Source organism: Mytilus galloprovincialis, chromosome 4 (genome assembly GCF_965363235.1).
Source record: "Mytilus galloprovincialis chromosome 4, xbMytGall1.hap1.1, whole genome shotgun sequence".
Classification (NCBI taxonomy): domain Eukaryota; kingdom Metazoa; phylum Mollusca; class Bivalvia; order Mytilida; family Mytilidae; genus Mytilus; species Mytilus galloprovincialis.
In genome coordinates this window covers 100,853,085-100,878,107 of record NC_134841.1, presented here as the reverse complement: position 1 = coordinate 100,878,107, position 25,023 = coordinate 100,853,085, and the positions used below count along the sequence as shown (strand labels likewise).

The 25,023-nt window shown below is 32.6% G+C and overlaps 1 protein-coding gene and 1 long non-coding RNA gene across 2 annotated transcripts in view; one reads left to right on the top strand and one right to left on the bottom strand.

Moving 5' to 3' along the window:
- Window positions 1–10: 10 nt before the first annotated feature.
- Window positions 11–2,358, bottom strand: LOC143073622 (uncharacterized). Its single transcript, XR_012977555.1, has 2 exons — window positions 2,037–2,358; window positions 11–392 (listed from the first exon to the last, which is right to left on the bottom strand). It is a non-coding gene; the product is annotated as an uncharacterized LOC143073622 (long non-coding RNA).
- Window positions 2,359–11,941: 9,583 nt separating this feature from the next.
- LOC143073619 (uncharacterized) overlaps window positions 11,942–25,023 on the top strand; it is a 45,643-nt gene continuing 32,561 nt past the window's right edge. Inside the window, exons 1-5 of the mRNA XM_076249299.1 lie at window positions 11,942–12,128; window positions 16,408–16,516; window positions 17,411–17,486; window positions 18,484–18,590; window positions 23,561–23,645. Of these exons, the coding sequence (XP_076105414.1) occupies window positions 12,028–12,128; window positions 16,408–16,516; window positions 17,411–17,486; window positions 18,484–18,590; window positions 23,561–23,645 (478 nt within the window). The 5' untranslated portion in view covers window positions 11,942–12,027. The remainder of the gene's footprint in view (window positions 12,129–16,407; window positions 16,517–17,410; window positions 17,487–18,483; window positions 18,591–23,560; window positions 23,646–25,023) is intronic.

The window sequence follows — 25,023 nt, the reverse complement described above, 5'->3', positions numbered from 1 at the left end:
CTTTCTGGCAGCCATTGGGGTCTTTTGCCTTTAATACAATGCATGTTCCACCTTCTGCAAGTTAAGTTTCTTGCAACAACAAACATGGAATAATAGAATCCTTTGTCTACAGTCTGTGATTGTCATAATGTTTCATTAAGAATTGTTGACATGATTTTGTTGATTTAGTTCCAATGTTCTCTCATGTTCTTTCATCTTCTCATATATTGTCTCAAATTCTGCTTTCTTCCTTTTAAACTTAAGAAACTGATAATAGGTACCACCAAATAAGGCAGCCATTGTAAATGCAGACGCATATACTCTGTACCTCATCATTTTATTGGCCATTTCAGCATTCCCCAAATTGTTCTGATACATTCCATAAACAAATGAAAACACCATTCCTGAAAAACCTAAAATATAAATATCAATATTCAGTGATTCATTGGTACAAAAAATGTAGTAACGCTAGATTACATAGAAAAGATCTCTTGTACCAGACAGGAATATCAAAGACCTTTGTTTCCTGAAATTTAGACTTAGCTCTACATGCATTGGACTTGAACTGTAACTCTCCTTTAAATCAACAAAAAAACAGATACTTTTACTTCAAGTTTTGTCCAAAATATTTCTCAGGTAAAAGAACAAGGAATTGTGTATAATTCTTATAAAAAAAAAAAAAAAAAAGAAAAATTACCGTATTTTTCAGAATAAAAAAGGCACCCCTAAATAAGCTGCATGGCCGTTTTTTTGGGGGAGGAATGTTTTTTTCCTTACATAAAACACACCTGCATATAAAGCACACCTTGAAGAAAACGTACATTTATTCTGCTGACCTTACAGTAGTGTTATATATGAATGTTCACTTTTGACACCGTAATATGTTTCATTTCTATTTTCAGAATGGTGAGAAAGTTGAGAGTATTTGTGTATACATTTATTTGTGTCATATTAGAATAAAAAATTTTAATAAAATAATTATACTTTTCTCATTGTTTTAATTACGCAGGATTCGTTTGTTGTTGTATTTTTGTCAACAATGGCAATGGTACAAGTAAAATTTACTTGTACCATTGCCATTGTTGAATTTTAAATTCTAAATATCCCAATTGAAGAGCTTATGAAAAGTGCATTAAAATATCCAAACTACACATGTAACATTTTTATCTTTTTTTATTTAATATTGAAAAGAGTTATTCTAATTAATATCAAATATATAGAGGAGAACCAGTACAAAGAGGGATAACTCTATTTGTTAAATCTCAAGATGTACAAAATGAATCAAATTCATGTCTCATCTGGGTCTGGACACTTAAGGATGTGATCTGGGACATAATTCTTAGGTAATAACCATCTCACAATTTTAGATAGAGACTTAATAATGAATTAACATCTAATTCTAAATATTCTTTTGTCATGTATTTTTTTAATTAATATCTGTTGGAAACTTTTGACATAAAACATGTAAAATTGTCTTTATGAACATGTGTTACTTTCTTGTTGTCATACATGTATCAGTGAATTATAAAAAATATACTCAAACAGAAGACTTTAAAGAATGCATTTGATTTTTTTAATGTCATCACTTGTAAGATGTAAAAAACGCAAATGATGGACCAGCTTTGCTTGTTTTTTTTTCAATTCTGCAAAATTATTCATATTACATATACATGTACCGCACCCTCTATCTGAGATAATAGCCATGATAACTGAGTCATATTAGTACTTGTTCACAGGGACATTTTTTTCATAAAGGCTAGACACTAAAGTGAGGGTACATGTAGGTATGCAGTACAGGGGATCCAGCCAGTTTCAAAAGGGGAGGTTCCCAACCAAGGATATTAAAAAGAGGGGGTCTAACCATATGTCCCCTTCAAATGCATTGATTGTCCAATAAAAAGTGTTTCAACCCACCAGAACCCCCTCTTTTTCCTTCTGAATCCGTCACGAAGTTCATATAGGATCATCAGCAACACAAGTTTTATTTATTTTGTCTTATGACATGTATAGAAATGGTGTCAATTGTTTTACATAAAAAGAAAGAAATCAGAAGATACCTATTGGTACCAGTGGATTTGTTTTTATCTGCTCCCAAACCATTGATTGACTTGGTCCATACGGATCTTCTTTGATTTGTCCCCATGATTCTCGAGCAAACTGAAGGTCGAATGGTTTATGAGTCTTTTGCTCTTCGGAAATGTTATCAAAATCGGGCGGGGGTTCATAAGTCCCAGGTTCAATACGTCCTTCTGGTACTGAGTCTAATTCTTTTAGTTTGTCAGCCTTAGCCACAGACGGAGGTATATACTGGAATGAATCTGTCTCAGCATCTTCTGAACTTTTACGTTTAACTTTCATGTTTCTCTGGTACCAGTCTAATTTCGGGATCCAGTCGGTTGATAATATGCAAGACATGGTTTCGGATATAAAATTCGTCAGTATATTAGAGTTATCAATAAAAGAGCGAATAAAACATATAGTTTAAATTTTTTTTTTATAGTTTTTAACCGTAATCATCAATGTTTTGATTGTAAGCAATATGCGAAAACAAAACCAGAAGATAAGAGTAAACGGAAGATTTCATTTCCAAAACAGAGGTATTTGTACTAACTCCAAGGATTTGTATAGTTGTCTATTACTATACAAATCCTTGCTAACTCTAATAAATTCTGCGCCCTCTATAAATTTCTCTATAGCTTATCTATTTTTTAATAAAATTGACCCAAACCCGTCTAAACGAAAAAATTCACCAAAAATTAATAACGAAAAGTGACGAAACCAAAAAAAAGGCCTAACTATTTTGCCGGCCGGCTCCGGCAAAATAGCGATCTATGTAGAGTTTCCCGTTCTGAATTAAGATTTTCAGTATATAAATTAAGAACAGAAAAAATATATAAAAAAATACACTTTAATAAGAATATCTCTTAACAAATATGTCTTCTTTTTTACTTTAGACAGAACGTGCATATTAAAAAAGTTGACACTTTGAACGTATTAAGAAGTCTCTAAAAACTATATGTATTTTTTAAAACACTTTTTACGAAACATAAATATTAAATTTGATATTTAAAAACAAATATATATAACACATTTCGCAAAGCATGCAAACCCATATGAAAAAAAAATCGACATTCTAATAAAATAACACTTTTAAGATTTATTTGTTATTTTAGTTTTGCACTATTATGCACTACACCAAAACGTACTTTTTAATGCACAGTATACACAAAGTTTAGGGTAAATCGATTTAAACTTGATGTTGAATGTTGCAACTCAACTCAAATATTCTGAAATTTATTCAGTTACCAGATAAAAGTCAAGCCATAAAAACGGAGATAAATGTACATGTATAAAAAAACCAGAATTGGTACAATGTATCTTCCACGTAATATATGCAGATACAGATGTAATGAAGAAATAACTAGACTAACCAGTGGATGAAGTTTTGTGGATTGTTCCTCCATGAACACAACAATACTCAATTGAACCCTAGACTAGACTGTTATTAATGTTTTTGATTGGTGCTCTGGTTTTCATGAATTTAAATGTCCTCGAATCCCGCTTCCTGTTATGAAAGGATTTAGGACGTTTTTAGAAATAATTAGAAATTGAAATAAAGTAGATCTTAGTAAAACAATAGTATATCATAATTTATTAAGATAATTAAAAGTAAATTAGATATAAATTTCAAATAAATCAGAAGAAAATACAACAAGTACAATAGATACAGATTCGTAAGAATAACGAATTTTATCTTAGATGCAAGATAATCAATAATAGTACAAGTCAAGTACCTCATTGCATAAACCGCTGAGGGTTTACGCAGTATGTATTGGACGATGTCCGTAGTCTTTCGGAACACCAGATGTTATTCGGAATACATCTGTTCTTTCCATGCCCACCTTGCATATACATGCGCAATAGCTTATTAATTGACCTGTTGGATAATCATTAGCATCTTAAAGTTGCTATAGAGAGGATGCATAATTTATTATGACGCAAGCTACTTCAATTAGCAATTGAATACTTCCTTGCATGCAATTACAAGCTGCTAATATTTACTTTCAATATATGCGTAGATATTTTAATTAGAGTCAAACGTTGAAACCAGCTGTGTTTAGATATGAGATAAGATTTCATGTAAACAATACGAATTATATTCGAAACGAAACTAAAATATTGTTTATTCGGAAAATAACGTTAAAATTAATTATGAAAGTATATTTCCGTTTTTATTTTCATTAAAATTGAAAATTGAAAGTTATTTTCTTTGTTTAAATATTGCAATGTTATTTACTTTTTATTAAAACAAGGAGGTCACATAACCTCTGGATCCTTTTCGTCTGTGTGTGACTGATATTCAATATGAAGAAGAAAAAAAAACTAAAAATGAAATCTAAATCTAAAATATATTTAAAAGTAATACACTTGACCATGCAGATGTAAGAAATAATACTTCAAGCAATGAAACAAGGAATCAAAAGTGTGCTGCTTCAATTACGGCTGATTACCTTAAAATTAATCATGCATGCAATTTTAGCAGACTTAACAGGGTCGGCGATAAGATATCAAATATAAAAAAGAAGATGTGGTATGATGTCAATGAGACAACTATCTACAAGTCCGTATACGTTAGTTGCACGCCAGAGGAACGCTTAAGCAAGTGTTAAACGCGCGTTGCATAAGTTTGAAGAAAATCGAAATGCAAAGGTATACGCTTGGTGAACGCTTTTACTCCAGGAAATTTTTATGGAGCATAACAATTTCATTCAGCTCATGCGTGCAACTAACGTTCACCGACTTTGTCAATTTTCTCTGACGTTTGGTGCACGCCGGTCTTTACGTCAATGTGTGACGCCGGCATTACTAATGCCGCTAGGTTGGCCCCCTCCGTGGGCGCACTACGTTTGGGCGCATTTGTGGATTAAAATATTTTACGTTTGCGCGCAGCTTTTAATTACATTTGCGCGCATCCATTTTACAGGTAATCTCAGGTAAAAAAAATAATTCATGTATATTAAATTATAAATGACTATACTTTATTGGTATTTTCATAATAGATATATGACTATCAATTATTAATTTTGAAAATAGTTTTTTTAATTCAAATCATATATTGTTCATATTGAATTCTAAAATCAATTTAAAACCCCTTCAAGTTATGATAAATGGGCTGTCACAGATTTCTTAAACTTTTGTCTACACCTTTGACTTGTTGAATTGTATCTGAAAATCGAAAAAATATGCGGCTTTATCTCCTTTTTCCCTGCCTTTGAAGAGACTTAGACTAACGGAAGGGGTACTGATAATTGTAAATAATTGAACAAATTGTTTAATAAATAAGTATTATGACCTGTATTTTCCCTAAAATATTATTGATTGATTTCTTTTAAAATAGGTGCCTTAGGAGACTTAGACTAACGGAAAGGGTACTGCTACTTGTAAATAATTGAACAAATTAATAAATAATAAAGTATTATGACCTGTATTTTACCTGAGTTTACCTGTCAAAAAAATGCGCGCAAATGTAAGCAAAAGCTGCGCGCAAACGTAATGATTTTTGCGCGTAAATGTAATGGTAATGCGCGCAAACGTAACTAGATTAGAAAAAACATTCAGTATGCTTCGGAATATACAATTTCAATTACGGCCGGGAAACAGACTATACTAATGCCGTCTTTGGAGTGTCTGGGACGTTAAACTGTGGGGTGTTTGTTTTATACCGCACTGCTAGATTGGAAGACTTTCCATGAACCCCAAGTATGTTTTTAAATATGGAGTTTTGTGTTTTTCTAATCGAAAAACATATTCCCGGATCCCGTAAGGATCAATCCCCAAATCCCGAGCTTAAAAACACCCGATCCCGATGCCCCGAAAAAGGTCCTTCTTCCCTCTAATCTCTACCTTACTTTCATTTTTGCCAAATCACTATTTTCCCTTTTAACAATAATTTTGTATGCCCCAATTATGGGCATTATGTTTTCTAGTCTGTGCACCCGTGTGTTCGTTTGTTTGGTCGTCCGTCTGTCCCACTTCATGTAAAAGTTTTTGGTCGAGGTAGTTTAAGATGAAGTTGAGCATGTTTTACTTATTTTAATATATATGGAAGTGGTATGACCCCTTAAATAGTAAACATTTCAAAGAAAGCAGTAAACAGAATCACGGACTTTCTATACTAACATAGAAATTCCCTTACAGAATACAGAGAGTCTCTATATATTAAAGTAGTATAATCGTATTTTACATGTAGATAAACGCGAAAAATATTTGTCCTCTCTAAAAAGGTATAATAGTTGTGATTATTGCGATCTAAACACCATGATATGGAGAACGCTCTGATTGGCTTATCTATTTTTCATTTTTGTTATCTATCATACGATTGGTTGTATTTGTGCATGTTTCAAACCGGAAAGCTTATCTATGACTAAAAGACAGTCTGATGACGGAATCAAATCCGGACTCCTTTCTTGTCGTTTTTCTCCCAAAATAACTCAATCTGAATAATCATAAGAATGGATGACAAATGCGACTATGCATGTTACCTATAGGAAACAGAGGCATGATGATTGATTTATTGTGGAAGGAAGAGAAGCGACACACAAAATGAGGTCTTCTCGTTTAATAGTATAGAATATTGGAATACCCTTAAACAAGCATTGTAATAGTAATTTCAAACAGAAACTAGAAGATTTCTACAAAAATAAAATTATATTTGAACTATCTAAGATAAAAGATGGAAACTGGTAAACTTTTATTTTTTAGTAAAATTTATACTAACTTTAAACAACAAGAATATTTAAACTTTAATATTCCTAAATACCTTAGAAAAAACTCACTAAATTAAGAATAAGTCCACACTCATTAGCAATATAAACTGGTAGGTATGCTAGGCCAAAAATACCTTAATGAGAGATTTTGTAAATTTTGCACAGGAAAAATTGAAAATTAGATCTAAATATAAAATTAATGATATTAATTCAAATAATTTGGATGAAAATTTTACCAAAATTTTAAATCCTATGTCTGAAAAAAAATTAAAATCTATTTGTATGTGTATTACAGAAGCTCTTGATTTGAGAGACCACCATACCGTTTCATCAGGTAATAATCTTCTACAGTAGTTCGTACATATACATATATATCTTATATTGTGTGTTTTAAGTAAATTTATGGAAATCCTGAATAATACTGATGTATAAGTTTAGCATGGTATCAATATCAGTTTATAATGTAATGACATACATAGAATTGTCTTATAACTTGTTGTTACATGCATCGTTATTTCATTTATATGTTGTTTAAATATTATAATTATCTGTATTTGGATCATGCCTCTATTGTGCTCTTTCCAATAAAATATTGAATTGAATTGAATTGAATTGAATTGAACGTTAGACAAACGCCAGACATACGCCACCTGAACGCCCGATAAACGCTGAGGTACGCTTCTCGCACGCCCAATACACGCTTTAAGCTCGTTGTGCACACGATACAGATATGATTGACAGGTTGAATGCATCCAAAATTACTAGCGTATATGGTAGCGTGCATGATTTTTTACCACGACCGACGTACGTTGGACTATACGCTGATGTGTGACGCCGGTATTACATTGAGCAAACAATCAATGTCAGTTTTTAATTCTTATACTACAAAAGTAATATAAAACAATACATCTTTATTAAACAATTATCTAATATATAATGCCTGAGACTACTATAATGCCAAACAAGCATTTAGGTTTACGATTGCATTTCTTTTTTTTAAAGAAAGCAACTTGCTAAATAAGTTATTTGGCACGCTAAAGTTATGAGGTCAGTAAATTGTCGGACAGAAGTATGATTAATTGCAATTAAATCCAAGGTTATAACCATATTCACAGAAATTGTAGATAGTGCAGCATCATATATATTCAGTAATACATTAAGGCACATACGAATGTTATTAATAACCAATCAAAAAGTTTAGATACGCAGATTGACGTATACAAGATACTAATTAAAATCTAACATATCTTTAATTATCAATTATGATAAAGATCAGAGATTGAAATTCTTCAAAAAGATTATTATATCTAATGTAAAAAATAATAATCCTAACGCTTTCAAAAACAAATAAATACATTTTGCATATTATGAACCAATAATTAAATGTTTTGGCAACAATTTCCATCGTTTACAAAAGAAGCTCAATATCGGCTGGGAAACAAGAATGTCGGGTAATGAACAGTGGCTATAAAAGCAAATGTAAGTCTACTGCCCGTACATTACAAGCCTTGTTCCTACCAGCAAATTGAGTTGTCTTATTTATTTCATTAAAAAGGGTAAGAAGGCGCGAGTCTCACTCTCGCTGCCAAACCAGTCCATAACAACGACATGTAGTCCCCAGATGTCCAGACATCTTTCTTTCTACAAGAACAGTAGCAAATGGGATAGGGAAATCAACGTCATGTTCATCAATAAAGAAACTCTCGAAGACAACCATAATACCATCTTAACAAGTGACCTCCCTGCATGTGAAGTTAACATGCACAAAAACCGGCATAAAACCCCCGTCACAACAATTGACGGAAGAAATATCGCGTCACAACAACTGATAAAGAAATTATCTTCACAACAACTGATGGAGAAAATATCTTCACAACACCACAGTAGAACATATAGTTATATTTTTCAAACTGCTTCAAAACCTGCTGTAACTCTTCATATGAGTCATATTTTTTTTTTTAAAAGTTTTTCGTCTTCCATCTTCGAATGTCAATATTCAACAGAAATTAACGTATGTACATGTGATTTAAGCACCGAAAGATATTTGACATTTAGCCCTATATCCTATTTGTATATAAATAATTTCATAGAAATATTTTTTATTTCAAATAGTCTGATTAGAACTTCTGAAATAGGACCGGCAAAATAGCCAAACTCTAAATAGAAATAGCCGTCTCCGGCAAAATAGCGTCTAGGAGGCTATTTTTCCGGAGCCGACAAAAAGCCCCATCGAGACTATTTTGCCGGAGCTTTAATTTGAGACCCAAATAATACCAATGCTATTATTAGGTAAAAGACCTTTTCTCGCCATTTTTTTTTTAAGTTTAATATGTTTACAGAGTTCCATAATCTAGACATTTTTGCTACTTTACTAATTATGTTCTGTCTTATAGTCTCAATTTTATATCCTAGATTTTTTTTTATATTTCACTTAAGTACATTCTTTAGGTATTTGACAACTAATGACAACCAGCGAGATCTGGAGTCCGTATTTTTATTCTCACATTATAAATCAATAATAAGATTATTTTATTTTCTTATAAACATGTTTGTCTTCACATAACATAAAACAAATAATTTTGACTTCACGTCAAGTTTTTTTTAGTTGACATATTTTTTTCAAGTTTTGCAATTACTCCTTTTCTTTTCTAACATTGGGCATTTGAATTTCATCCTCTACATCTCTTTTACATAATTTACATAATCGATCTTGCACCTACAGACCCTTATGGCGTCCAATTTCTATTTCTAATTTATGGCAATAATTCTGAATTTCGTTAGCAAGTGTCTTTGATTCACATAAAATATAAACTCTCAAATGTACCGATCCTGTAAATCACGGGCGAAAGTTACAAGAGGGACATTCAAACTCTTAAATCGAAAAAACCCTGAAAAAAACGCAATGTTTAAAAAAGAAAAGGTCAAACAGACAGTAGTACACAAAACACTATAGAAAACTAAAGACTAAGCAACCGAGAACCCCACCAAAACGTGACTTGGGGTGATCTCCGGTGCTCCGGAAGGGTTAGCAGATCCTGATCCACGTGTCACAACCGTCGTGACCTGTAGTTGTTAATGTCTGTGTCATTTTGGTCTCTTGTGGACAGTTGTCTCATTGACAATCATACCACATCTTCTTTTTTTATACACATAAACAAACGATATCAAAATGAAAAATGTATAAGACAACTCAAATTTCACAGATAAATATTAATTTAATCAAAATTAAAAGAGGTACACATAATAAATCAGCAAAAAAAGCAGTAATCTACATGCACCGTAGTTAACACAAGGGGGTAAAAAGCAGGTGTTTGGTTTAAATTTAAGTCTAAGCATTAAAACCCTGATAACCATAGCCATTGAAACAGTTTTAGTTTTATATAAAAAGATATAATAAATCTACCTTAGCATCTGTATAAAAAAAAGTGTTCACCATGCAGTTGCGAAAATATTGACCTCAGGCACCGATTATTTTTAGTACTTTAGATGTAGCATCGTACATATCCCCATTTATAGAATGAAATTCAAAACAGACCTCAGGCACCGATTATTTTTAGTAACAGAATATACATTTTGATCAAGGACGATGTCTTTCATGATTCTTCTATATACTCTTATTTATATTTATTTACTTACTTATATACAATTTTGAAATCTAAAATGTAAAAGCACAACAACACTTTAGATGTAGCATCGTACATATCCCCATTTATAGAATGAAATTCAAAACAGTGTGGCTGTGGCCATTGATTGACACATTAAATTCATCCATTGACTGGGACAATTTAGGTGAACGTTTGTATGTAACGACCATTGCTCACTGTGTACTTTTTAAAGACACTTAAACTATGGGGTCACCAAAGGTCCTCAACACCTTAATAAAGTATTTCGAAAAATTAATCAGGAATAACACGATGTTTTGATTTATATCAATTGTATAAATCAAATCATAAAGGTTATTCCTGATTAATTTTTCGAATTATTTTATAATTAAAGGCGTTAAGAAACCTTTGGTGACCCCACAGTTTAAATGTCTATCGTAGGTACGTCGTGAACAGTGGTCGTTACAGACACACGTTCACGTAAATTGTCCCAGTCAATGGATGAATTTAATGTGTCAATCAATGGCCACAGCCACACTGTTTTGAATTTCATTCTATTAAAGACAAAACAAGAAATGATTAGTTATTTTTTAAGGGAAAAAAATACTGTTATAAAACATTATAATTTTCTTCTCCCGGGCGCTAATTTTCTTCTCCGGGCGCTAATTTTCCTTCTCCGGGCGCTTTTTCTTTTCCCCGGGCGCCTTTTCTTTTCACGGGCGAACCCGGGCGCTTTTTAGTAGGACCGTGAAATTTTGTATAGACATTAGACATTAGACATTATATATTAAACCAATCATGGGCCCTTGTCGGGCAAGATACAAAAAAACATCATAATAAAATGATTATATAAACATTAGTGAAATACACAATAAGTAATACACAAATAATAAATTGATAATATGAGCAATGTAGGATATAATTAAGGTAAGAGGCATTGAGTGCAATGAGATCGATTTAATATTAAAAGAATATGATATAAAGTTTATCAATACGGAAAAAAAAAAAAAGAAAAGTAAAAATAGAACCAGGAATATAGTATCTCATTCTGCAGTAGTTCTCCTCATGACCAGTGCACACTGAGACTACTATAACACATAGTAGTCTCAGGTGCACAGCAGTGAGGAACTCTTACATCACAACAATGCAAAGGTCATCAAGGGGAGGTCCTTCAGAACTAGCTACAGATACATGAGATTACTCCAATAGTGATTATTGTACTTATTTTGAGAGAAATATTTTTAGGTGTCAAAACTTGTATCTAATCCTATTGTTACGTACATTTAGACAATACAATATGTTTAAAATAAAACTTGAGCATACTGACTATTTACCAAAGAATTGTATTTTAAATACTTGCTATTATTTCTAGAAATAAGGGATATCTCCAAAGTTCTGCCATAACAACTAGATTAGTTGCCCTTTAATATGAAGTTAAATAGATATCAACTATGTCTTATTTGAAATTATCGGAGTTTTTTCGTTTTTATTTCATTTTATAATCAAAACCCTTGCATTATTTGTTTGGCAGCGTAAGTGTACACAAACAAATTTCAAAAACAAATATTACATTTTTCAAAGTATAATCTTTCCTTTAATACAGTATTTGTTTACAGGAAGCACGTGTTTTAAGCATTGTTGACACTGTTTACATTTAGATATGAACATCAATCCTTAAAATGGGGAAACCTAGAAAAACACACCGACAACCTAGATTTCAATATGACAGAAATAGAGCTAAAGAATGGAAGAATTCAAAGAAACTACCTGCAATCGAATGGTAACATAATTTGGAAGTTTTTATCATATTATACACCTTGTGGCTGTGCATGTACTTCTAGAATTTCCACCAATTTAGACGCAGCCCTTGATTGACTGCAAGGGTACAGCGGATCCATGTACACTCCTAAAGGATTAATGGAGATGTGTCCTTTACAATATTTTCCCATCACGAGAACAATCCCCACCCAACACCGCCCAAGGGAGTGTGTAGGACACCGGGAGGTCTGTTATTATGGTGGAGGAAGCCGAAGTACCCTGAGAGAACCACCAGGCCATATGATTATCGCTATTTGTGCGCCATTACTGGATGTCGACGTCATAAAACAAAATATCTGAGCCACAACGGAAAAGTGATTGTGTATGACGTTAAAAGTTCAAGCGGCTGGGTCAGCCGGGATTAGCGATGAGGTGTATATTTCACAGGTTGGGCACAGGGCCATGGCCAGGGGTTTGTTACAATTTGTCGGTTTTTAAATACTATACATGGGCACCCTTATAAAATGGATTTCAATTGATAATATACCCGGCAAATAGATGTCTAACAGACATGCGTGAAGCATCAGGGGTTTACGCATAAAACCTGGTATTAGGGTTAGATTATAGATGAATTATTTCTTACGTTGGCACCTGGTAAAATCGGCACGCGTTATAGTCAATTCAGCACTTTATAAAATAGAGATCTGGTTAATTGGGCACCCAAGGCCACAGGCACTTGTCTCAGAATTTTTGTCCTATATACATGTACCTTAATATAACACAAGGTACTTGACTTGCATTTTAGAAAAATGTCAGAGGGTGACAAAATTCCTTTATATGCCACCTTCTCGGCTGTCAACCCCACTAAAACTTGTAATATCGTAAATTTTAATTGATTTATCTTTACAATTGTGTATATCACACCTACTTTTGTTGTTGGAATCATCTGTAGCAAACAGACCCAAGTATGTCAAACTTAATTATTTCGTCTACTGACGAAAAATTGGAAATAAACGTCTAGCAGTAGGCCCGAGAACACAGTTATTTTGTAGTGCATTCAGTGGCGGATCCATCCATTTTAAAAAGGGGGGTTCCCAACCCAGGACAAAGGGGGGTTCAAACTATATGTCCCCATTCAAATGCATTGATCGGCCAAAAAAAAGGGGGGGTTCCAACCCCCGGAACCCCCCTCCTGGAACTGCCACTGGCATTTCTTTGAGACAATAAATTCAAATTTTAAAAAAAATCGCACCTGCTCTTTCTCTTAAAGATTTTTACATAGTAGTGTACCACCAGTGAGACAAATAATATCAAAATTATAGAAACTTCTACCAGCTCTAACTCAAAATCAGAGGCGGATTTAGGGGGGGGGGGGCAGGGCCCCCCCCCCCCACCCCTTTTTGGGAAAAAATTTGGTTACTTATATAGGGAATCACTGAAGCGTGACTGGAGCGGGCCCCCTCTTAGTTCAGTCAGTGGGCCCCCACTTATGAAAATTTCTGGATCCGCCACTGAAAATATTGACAATTCTGTGTTAAGGGGGTGTAAAATTCAGTTTGACAGCTTCAGACTTGATAAAATTTGACCTTTTTGAACTGGACCAAATCACTACTTAACATAAAGATTCAGCACCCAAATCTTTTTAACATGTAAATACATCCCCCTAAATAATATTTCATGCATTTAATATCAAGAAATAAATTGGGAAAGTGTATCAAATAAAACATGCAAGTTATACACTGTTTACACTAGGGACTATATTCGTAGACAACGAAAACCAAAGGACGATAACTGTGTCCTTGGACCAGTCAAAGGTATCTTTGTCACTCTTTTTATATATCATGGTTTCCGATTGGTCAAATTTTATGGGAAAGTCGAAATGATTCTCAGAGTTATCTGATCTTATTTCATTTCATACGAAAAGTCAAGAGAGAGTCTAAATGACATTGACGTAATCATGGTAATGGAAAAAATTGTGTATAAAATAAGAAACTCGTAACTTATTAGACATACCACAAATAACACTTGTTAGATTTTTTTTCACGGTATCTTATACAATTTTACTAACCGGGTGACAAGTTCTATTCAGACAAAAATTAACAGTTTTTTCTGAAACAGTTTTTTTAATTAATCATTTACTGCGAGACATTTATTTCCAATTTTTCGTCGGTAGATTACTATTGACACTTGGATAGGATTGCTACGGATGATTCCGACAACAAATATAGGCGTGTTATACACCATTGTAAAGATAGATCAATTTAGATTTACCATACAGTGATCTGAAAGGATTTTTTCACTATGGGCCCAGGGCCCCCCAAAAATAAATTCAATGGGCCATGTTGTCAAATGAGTGGGCCAAAAGCCGCCATTTAAATTGACTACTGTAAAAAAAAAGAATCAGTATATTTGTGCAAAGAGGTGGTGGTACTTACCTGTATGATTTTAAATTATATCATGGATATTGTTCAGGACGTGATTTTGTAATTTCTATTTCAATGAATATACAATAAGTTATTTTAGCTTCCTCCAAACCGGACAATATTTAAGATAACCTTTATTTTATACAATATTCAAACTGGTTTTGTTGCCTTCTACATGTTCATGTTTTTTTTGTACATTAAATTTGGGTCTTCGTCGAAACCATACTTATTCCATATGTTCCCTATCAGAGGACATTTCTGGCATTTCCTCTGCACTTCTTGTATTATTATTACTTCATGACAATGACAAGACTAACAGTAGAGAGTATCATTAATTGATAGAACAAAACAACAATTTGCTGAAGTCATGTTTACAAAATGTCAAAACGAGCCAAAGACCAAAAAATGACAAGGACAGTTAAGCGCCTTTTATGGAGACAAAAACTATATTCATTAAAAGGCTTTGGGGTTTTTCAATCGAAATAATAGCAAGCTATTATCTTAAAAGATTATAATAAGAGATAAATCTCGTCTTTACTAGCCAAATTTCACAAATTTAAAGTTGTTTATAAAAAATTACATCAAGAATGATGGTTAATTACGTTTTTTGGGTAATCAGTTAAACCGCATGGTTCTATTATTACCATACGAAAACACCTGAGACTTTAAACCGCATGGTTCTATTACAATAGGAAAACACCAGAGACATCCCAAAAATATATAGGTGCTCCTTTCATTGGAGGAACATTACATAGTTGTGTATACACACATGGCGGTACAGAACATGATCAGAAATCCATTTGACGATATGAAGTGAAAAATATCATGTGCCATGTGGGCGCTTACATTTGTCACACTATATATGCGCCATTTCTGGTCGATATGTGCTATAGGCGCAGGGCGCACGTCCTTCCCGATCACTGTCCATATATACATAACAAGTTTAAGTGGGATTGACAGCCTAGAAAGCGGCATATATAAAGGAATTTCGTCACCGCCTGACGTTCTTCTTAAATGCAAGTTAAGTACCTTGTGTCATTGTGTTATATTAAGGTGTATAGGAATATTTTTTTTCTGAGATAAGTTGTCTGTGCCCAATTCAAGGAAGACAATATGGGCTAATGGACTAAAATGGTTGTATTTGAACACCTTAAAATGTATATTTCCTGCAGAAGGTGTTTACAAACCATGCAAACAGAACAGACAATATTTCTAGTTTATTCTGTATAATGACGATCACAAAGGTGTTTGATGAACTTTGAAAGCGCAGGGATACTGGTGATCCCCTCTATCCTGTAAATGACATCATAAAGGATAACTGGTCCAAATAATTATGATGTCTGAAAAGGCTATGTAATATATATTTTTTTCCTGGGACGCCTTCCTTCACTATTTTTTGTCTGGACTTTGATGAGGGAATTTAGGAAGGAACTTTCAGACCCAGTTTTTGCATGAAATCTTCATTAACAGTTCAAAAGTTTTGCAAAGATACCAGGATTCAAAGTCATGAAAGTCGAACCTTTTTTGTGTATTGGTGCAAAATATATTCAGGAATAGCCAAAAGCAATGTCAGATGAAATAAGACACAATTTCTATTTGAGGTGGTTATTGGTTAATGGTGCACATGCAGCAGTGCATTATATTCATTTTGTATGTATATTGAAATAAAAACATACCAGATACATTGCAACATTGATTGATATTGTTAAATTGATTGCATTAGCTAGAAAAGAGGATTGAGAGCCTTTGTACCTGTGACTGATGTTGATCTCATCACACCATTGCCACTGATTGCAATATCCATAGAATTTACCCACATGTAAATTTACTCCTAAGTATATATAACAAATTAATAAATTAATTCTCCATTTATTTCAGTAAACAAATTAAGAAAGCATGGATTAAAAATAAGTCTGTTGAACAGAATATGAGGTTAATGGGTCTATCCAGTGACCCAAATATCACATTAAAAGTACCAAGCATCAAGGTATGTTGTTTAATACTATTGATCTTTTAACCTACATATTTACATTGTGATAAATGTATCAATCAAGTTTTTTCTTACATAAGAGACCAAGAGAAGATATTTGGATCTTTAACTTAGTCAGACAAAATTTTGCCATGAGTATAGCTACTGTAACTTATGAATGACAATCAGATCTAGGTCTTTATGAAAATATTGTTTAGCAAAGGATTGACACTAATGCTAGCCTGTTACTCTGAGAATTGTTTATTCATGATGGCCTTGAAAAAAACATTGCCCAATAAGACGGTAAATAAAATTTTAAATTGTTAAAAAATCTGAAGAAACAATAAAATATCAAATAATGAAAGTTGCCATTAAATGAAATATACATGATATAGCTTTCCACGATTTTCTAGTTTGGGCCTAAATTAATATATTGTTTGTTTCCCCAATCTCGACCCTGCCCAGTCAGGTGTGGGTAGGTAAATGTAGGTAGGGAAATAATTTTATTTTTTCCAAAAAGCTGGAACAATATCATTGGATACGGTAAGCCTGAAAATCACAAAGGAATAAAATAACATTTGACTTAGTTTTTACAATAAAATTTGGTGAGGCGGAACATTTTTGCAGGGTCGGTTGGGATTGGGGAGACAAACAATATTTTATTTTAGGCCTTGAATGATGTAGTTATTTAAGGGAAGATTCAAGTTTTACCCATTAACAATGATTTATACATTTGTATTGGCAGTATTTTTTTACACTTGAGAGAAAATTAATAAGTTTGTTTACAGTGTAACAGCAGCAGAGACCAGTTTGTAACAGTCATGACAGTATGGTAAAGTATTAATTCATATTAAACATGCATGTTTATATTTACAGATGTTTATTGATATCAAATTATTTTCCTGCTTTCAGCAATTGCTCAACAATGAAAATAAGAAAACACAAAAGAAAGAGAAGAAGATAAAACAAACAACAACAGTTATTAAAGGTTTGTTCACCTGTCTAAATAAATAATTCACTTAAGCCAGAAATGTCTCTAAAACTATATAAATAAATAATTCACTAAAGCCAGAAATGTCTCTAAAACTATATAAATAAATAATTCACTAAAGCCAGAAATGTCTCTAAAACTATATAAATAAATAATTCACTAAAGCCAGAAATGTCTCTAAAACTATATAAATAAATAATTCACTAAAGCCAGAAATGTCTCTAAAACTATATAAATAAATAATTCACTGAAGCCAGAAATGTCTCTAACACTATATAAATAAATAATTCACTAAAGCCAGAAATGTCTCTAAAACTATATAAATAAATAATTCACTAAAGCCAGAAATGTCTCTAAAACTATATAAATAAATAATTCACTAAAGCCAGAAATGTCTCTAAAACTATATAAATAAATAATTCACTGAAGCCAGAAATGTCTCTAACACTATATAAATAAATAATTCACTAAAGCCAGAAATGTCTCTAAAACTATATAAATAAATAATTCACTAAAGCCAGAAATGTCTCTAAAACTATATAAATAAATAATTCACTAAAGCCAGAAATGTCTCTAAAACTATATAAATAAATAATTCACTAAAGCCAGAAATGTCTTTCAAACTATTTTTGATAGGAGTTTTGGGAAGACAATTATTCAATAACAGTACATGTATATACATGTATTTCTGAAGAATTTGATATAATACAGAACTTACATCTAAATGAAAGTCTGTCTTTTATGTACTTTGACATATAAAGGTTTACTCTTACAAATTGCCACTTTAATGGAGAGTTGTCTAATCAGCAGTCATACCACATCTTCCTATATATACACCTTTAAGTAAAGCTTTGAAAAAAGAAGTACATTTGTCATGTTTGTATTTTGAATTAACATCATAATTTTGAAAGTTCTGTTTCTGTAATTTACATTACAAAGTGCTGAGAGATGTTTTTTGGAAGTTGTGTGCATATTTTTTTCTTTAATATTACAGAATTAGAAGAAGAAGCCAGTATACCTCCTGCTAAAACTTTACAGTTGTCAGAACCTTTGGTTAGATATTGTGTGTGCATGTTAGAATCATACGGAGATGATTATAAGGTAATTAAAGTTGATCCTCTATAATAAGAGAACCTATGACAAGAGGTTTTGTTTACATATAGGAGATTGTGCCACATTTTAATGAGTACCCCACTATAATGTGAGAAACTGTGGTTCGTGTGATTTGTTATTAGATTAAGAAGAAGCAAGTAAGATGAAAACTTGCTGGTTAGACCATTGAAAATCATTCAGGGATTCAGGCTCTTTGGAGCTTCTTAATTTAAATTCCACAAGTTGCAGAAAGTAGAAACTACAATGTACATATGTATCTGTTCTACCCAAATGTACAATTTATTGACAAAAGTAACTTTAACAGTATAACAGTGCTGCCAACATGTACAATTTAATGGACAAAGGGAAATAACTCGGTCTGTGCTATCCACACGTTTAAGCTTTTGCACAAAGGAAAATAAACCATTGAAAATCATTCAGGGATTCAGGCTCTTTGGAGCTTCTTAATTTAAATTCCACAAGTTGCAGAAAGTAGAAACTACAATGTACATATGTATCTGTTCTACCCAAATGTACAATTTATTGACAAAAGTAACTTTAACAGTATAACAGTGCTGCCAACATGTACAATTTAATGGACAAAGGGAAATAACTCGGTCTGTGCTATCCACACGTTTAAGCTTTTGCACAAAGGAAAATAATTCTGTCTGTGCTATCCACATGTTTAATTTTATGGACAAAGAGAAATAACTCTGTCTGTGCTATCCACATGTTTAATTTTATGGACAAAGGGAAATAATTCTGTCTGTGCTATCCACATGTTTAAGTTTATGGACAAAGGAAAATAACTGCTATCCACATGTTTAATTTCAAGGACAAAGGGAAATAACTCAAATTTATTCGATAATATCTGTCCTTACCTGGATTTAGATATTTCGGTTTTAAACGGGAAACTCCACACTAAAATTTACGACAAAAGAGACGATTTTTCGTTCCCTATTGTTAATTTTCCATTTTTAGATGGTGATGTTCCTTTGGCACCATCTTACGGTGTTTATATTTCACAACTTGTTCGCTATGCCCGTGTCTGTGGTGACGTTTTTGATTTTAACGAACGCAACCTATGTATTACTGGTAAATTATTAAACCAGGGATATTGTTACCATAAATTACTTGAAACCTTTACTAAATTTTTCCATAGATATAAAGATTTGGTTTTGAAGTTTGGTTGTACCTGTAGAAAACTTACTTCAAACGGGATAGCACATCCACATTTTTACGGAAATGTTGTTAACCGTGCTCGGAAATTTAGAAATGATCCATGTAAACTTGTCGCTCCTTTAAATAAACTTATTCTAAAAGGTTACCTATTCAACACTGTAATAAGATCATTGAATATTGTTTTTATTGGTATAAATATAGATTTTGTTATCAGTAAATTAAAAGCTAACTAAATATTCCTAGTGTGTTATATGTATATACATATTCATAGATCTACAATTTGTCGATACCTGTAACTTGGCATTGCACAAGGTCATGTTTTTCCTTGGCTGTTTATGATGTCTTTACACTAAATCCATTGGATGTTGGATGTGTACGGATTGATAGTTTAGTCTTAGTTGCATGATTTTTGGAAAGTTTGCTATAGCTTGCTATAGCTACTTTCCATAGGCGTCGGCCTCAACTTTTGGTGAGACAGACTATCGCAATGTTCTGCTCCAAGATAATGTAGTACTAGTGTTCGAGTTCTGATTCTTGGATATTTTGAGTTGCTACTCTTTTGAAAAGATTACAGCTTGAATAAAAAAAGAATGAATGTTCATCGACAATTCAGATGAATTAAACTTCATTTTGAAAATAAGTATCACAAACACTACTTTGCGGATCGGCCATTGGCTGAGGCTGAAGAGAAAATCAAAAGAAATCTACGCGAGTTATCGGTTCATTCATGAATATTTCATGAATGAACATTTTCCCGCACTATTTTTTTACTACATGTATGTACGATATTTACAACGGTTTATTATTGAATAAGTAAAAGCCCGAGAGTATCGTAAAAGTCCGGTATGCAAGAACAAGTTGATATTTGACCACGTTGTCTGATAATTGACAAGTGATAATGGTTTGATTTATTTTAACAATATACAGGTGATAGAATATAAAATAATCGATAATTATATGGCTAATGTCTCTGGCCAAAGGACGAGTATAGAAAAGTGCATTGTTTTTGTCAAACTGACATCGATCTGAAAGTTTTAATGCCAAAAATCATTTGAAAACTTTTGATTCCCTTATTTAAATACTAGCTGTTTCACATTCCAATATGTATATAAGGACCATTACTCGTTTAGCATGCTCAAGTGGATCAAACTGACAACAGAAATACGTTGTCTTAATGACAATTAGTATTATAGCATCCGTATAATTTGAAAGCAACCGAGTCATCATCTACTTCTTAGAATTTTATAGTTCAGTGATCTTCAGTGTATTAAGACCGAGATCAAGCTAAGGACAAGTGCTGTAGAAATTATAAACCACAAAACATAAGTCAAGGAAGTTTGAATTTTGTTGGCGTCACTTTTGCCATTTTAGATGTAATGGTGAAATTTTCAGAATATTATGGCCTATGAAGTATATATACCCATATACGTTTGACTTGTAGCTTTCTTAGGTTATATATTTATCAGGTGAACATAAAAACGGTCTTCAGATCTAGAAGTATATCTATATAAAACAAGAATGTGTAATTAGTAAACGCATGTCCCATCTGCACTATCATTTGCTATGTTCAGTGGACCGTGAAAATGAAGTAAAAACTCTAATTTGGCGTTAAAATTAGAAAGATTAAATCATAGGGTACATCTATAATACTAAAATAATGAGGTCCAATGAATTTGTCAGCCGTCATGGGGTAAAAACGACAAATCAAAGAATTCAATTTTATATATATATATATATATATATAAAAGTCTATAAAAACGACCAACCAGCAAATTTACTATGTACCGGATCGTCTAGAATAGGCGATACTATGCAGATAAGGAAAAAATTATATCAGTCTAAAGATTTGCACAACGGTACTGATATAAGATGTTATAATACGAAAATGTTGTTATTAAATCGTGCTGACACGATTTAATAACAACATTTTCGTATTATAACATCTTATATCAGTACCGTTGTGCAAATCTTTAGACTGATATATATCCACTATAGGACAATGGTGTTGAATAAAAATTACATCACTACAGACCCTTTTATTTTCCACATATATGATATTGCCAATAATTAACAAGTTCCGGGTCGAATTCGATACCGAAACCAATAGAATATTCACCTGTTACCTTTTACCTTATCTGTACGTTTCTCATCTGACAGGCGCACAACCAAACGGTGTATTTCGGATTTTGCTATATACACGGGTCAACATCACAGGGTTGACACTACTAAATTCAATCATTTTCAAATTGTTCCCTATTGTAGTATTTTAAGCAGTAAGATGACAATACGAATACTAAAAATCTGGACTTAAGATAAGGCGTATAGGTAGTTTTCAATTAGTTAGCGGGCATGACATAACACAGCGAATCAAAGAATTCAACTTTATTTGTAACTAAATAGATAAATAAAGAACAATGCTGTTGATTAAAAATACTCCGTTCCAGGACCTTTTGAATTAATATTACCAATAATTGAATAGTTCCAGGTCGACGGGTTCAAACAGAAAAAAACTGAAAGCAGAGAAAACTATGCATGTTATAATCGGCATTACTTTATCAGATGACAATCTCAATACTAAAATAAGGCTTACGCATAGTTATATACTTTAATTCAGTCACGTCGACGTTCCCCCGATATCACGGGTGTGTTCTACTGTGTACTAAGTTTCAAATATGATTGGACTTCAACTTCATCAAAAACTACCTCGATCAAAAACTTAAACCTGTAGGGACAGACGGACGGACGAACAAACGGACGCACAAACCAGAAAACATAATGCCCATAAATGGGGCATAAAAGTGTTTTTTTTTAAATTGCTGGCGAGACAATGGATTAGTTTGAAAAATCTAAACTGTGATTAGATACATATTTGAAATAATACACGTCTATAACCTATTTGAAATAATACACGTCTAAAACCTATTTGAAATAATACATGTCTATAACCTATTTGAAATAATACACATATACAGTTGCAAACTTTCTAGAGGTGCTATTCTGCACTTTGATTTTATTAGTTGTTAGTGGCTTTGAACTAGCTGTCAGATAACTGCGAGTACTCTCAGATCTGTTTATTGTGTCTTTTTGTGTCGGGATGTATAAGTACCGGGCCACGTCCACTTGTATTTTTGTCCATCTGATGAGTTAAGCCTTTTTCAACTGATTTTTATAGTTCGTTCTTATGATGTACTGTTATACCACTGTCCCAGGTTAGGGGGAGGGTTGGGATCCCGCTAACATGTTTAACCCCGCCACACTATTTATGTATGTGCCTATCCCAAGTCAGGAGCCTGTAATTCAGTGGTTGTCGTTTGTTTATGTGTTACTTATTTGTTTTTCGTTCATTTTTTTACATAAATAAGGCCGTTAGTTTTCTCGTTGAATTGTTTTACATTGTCTTATTTAGGCCTTTTATAGCTGACTATGCGGTATGGGCTTTGCTCATTGTTGAAGGCTGTACGGTGACCTATAGTTGTTAATGTCTGTGTCATTTTGGTCTTTTGTGGATAGCTGTCTCATTGGCAATCATACCACATCTTCTTTTTTATACTGTCTGTGCTATCCACATGTATAATTTAATGGACAAAGGGATACCTCAATCCACAGTATTGCCAAAATTTGTTTCTTTTGCAAATTATTCCAACATTTTATTTACGAATTACTAAAGAAAACTATTTATCAGTGTTCATGTCCAATTTTCATCATTGCTATGTTTGTATTTTATAATTGCCTTTAAGTTTACCAATAATAGGGAAAATTGGTTGACATTAAGCATGTGTCTAATTATTTGATTTTAGGCTATGGCAAAAGACAGGAAGAATTATTATCAAGATACGCCAAAACAGATTAAAAGAAAGATAAATTCATTTAAAAACACACCAGGTCAGTATGGGGCCTATCTGAAGTTGAAAAGTGAGAATAAATTGGCAGAACTTCTCATCTGAGAATTTTATGGAAACAATCTCACATGAACTTTGATATGACATTGAAAATACATTTTGATAAAAGCCTATGGAGGATGATATTTGTGCAATTGGACATATAAAAAATATGTGATTGATTTTTACCTGGGAAATCTTATTTGTTGTTATGAATTTGACCATATTGTCTATGTGTATTGATATTTCAATAAATCGTTATAAGATTCCTGTTTTTATTTCATTATTTAAGACTGTGCAAATGTAAGAGATATAGTCTGAAGATCAAGATTTAAACAAAATTTTTAAATTCACAGAACTGCAGATTTGCAATTTTATCCAATGATATAAATTATTTGATTACTTGAAAGCAAAAGAAAGCATCAACAGAATTGTACATATATCATCTTGCATGGTCTTTTATCTTTGTAGTAATGATTTCATAATGTCAGTAGGGTATAAAAATTAATTTAAATGCCCCTGCTGTAGTAGATGGGCCATTAAGTTTTACCCTTGTCCATCTGTATGTCCCTCCGTCTGTCCCTACACCTGTACATCCTAAAATTGGATTCTGTTCTCTTAGCTTACATAACCAAATGTTATGAAACTTACACACAATGCTAATTACCGTAGAAAGGCTTGTATTGTCCGCGTTTTTTTCTCTCTCCAAAATTGGACCTTCCAGAGGGGGTGCGGACTATAGAGTACAATAAGCAAGAAATAAGAGAACAAGTTGAATTTCGCGAGCGAGGTGGTTTGTTTATGTTCCGCCATCTTTGTTATTGATATTGTAGAGGGCGCTCTCATCATTTTTTAAACTAATCATTTTAACTCATCAATATTAATAAGTTATTTCTATTCAATATCAAATTCATACTGATAAATATAAAAACTAAACCTTTCATTACAAATTTCTCGTTTCTTTTCAATGCATTGGTTGAAATAAACTGGTATCTGCTTGATTGAAACGATACAAACATAGTAAGAAAGACAACCGTAAACCAGCTTAGAATTTGTAAACTACAAATCGTAATCGGTTATTGTTCATTCAATGTTGGTGTTTCATACTGACTAATATGGTTTGTATTAGCTTAAGATCCTTCAAACATGAATTGAAGACTGTTTTACAAAAGGGTGGAACTGTTTTACTTTCAAAGTCTTATTATAGTGATGTCTGTCATGTACGGATGCTCAAATCCAAAAAAGTTAAAAATCCAAATAAGTATGAAGTTAAAGAGCATTGAGGACCAAAATTCCTAAAAGTTATGCCAAATACAGCTACTGTTATGGATTCCGGAGGTAGAAAAGCCTTATTTTTTCAAAAATTCAAAAGTTTTGAAAAC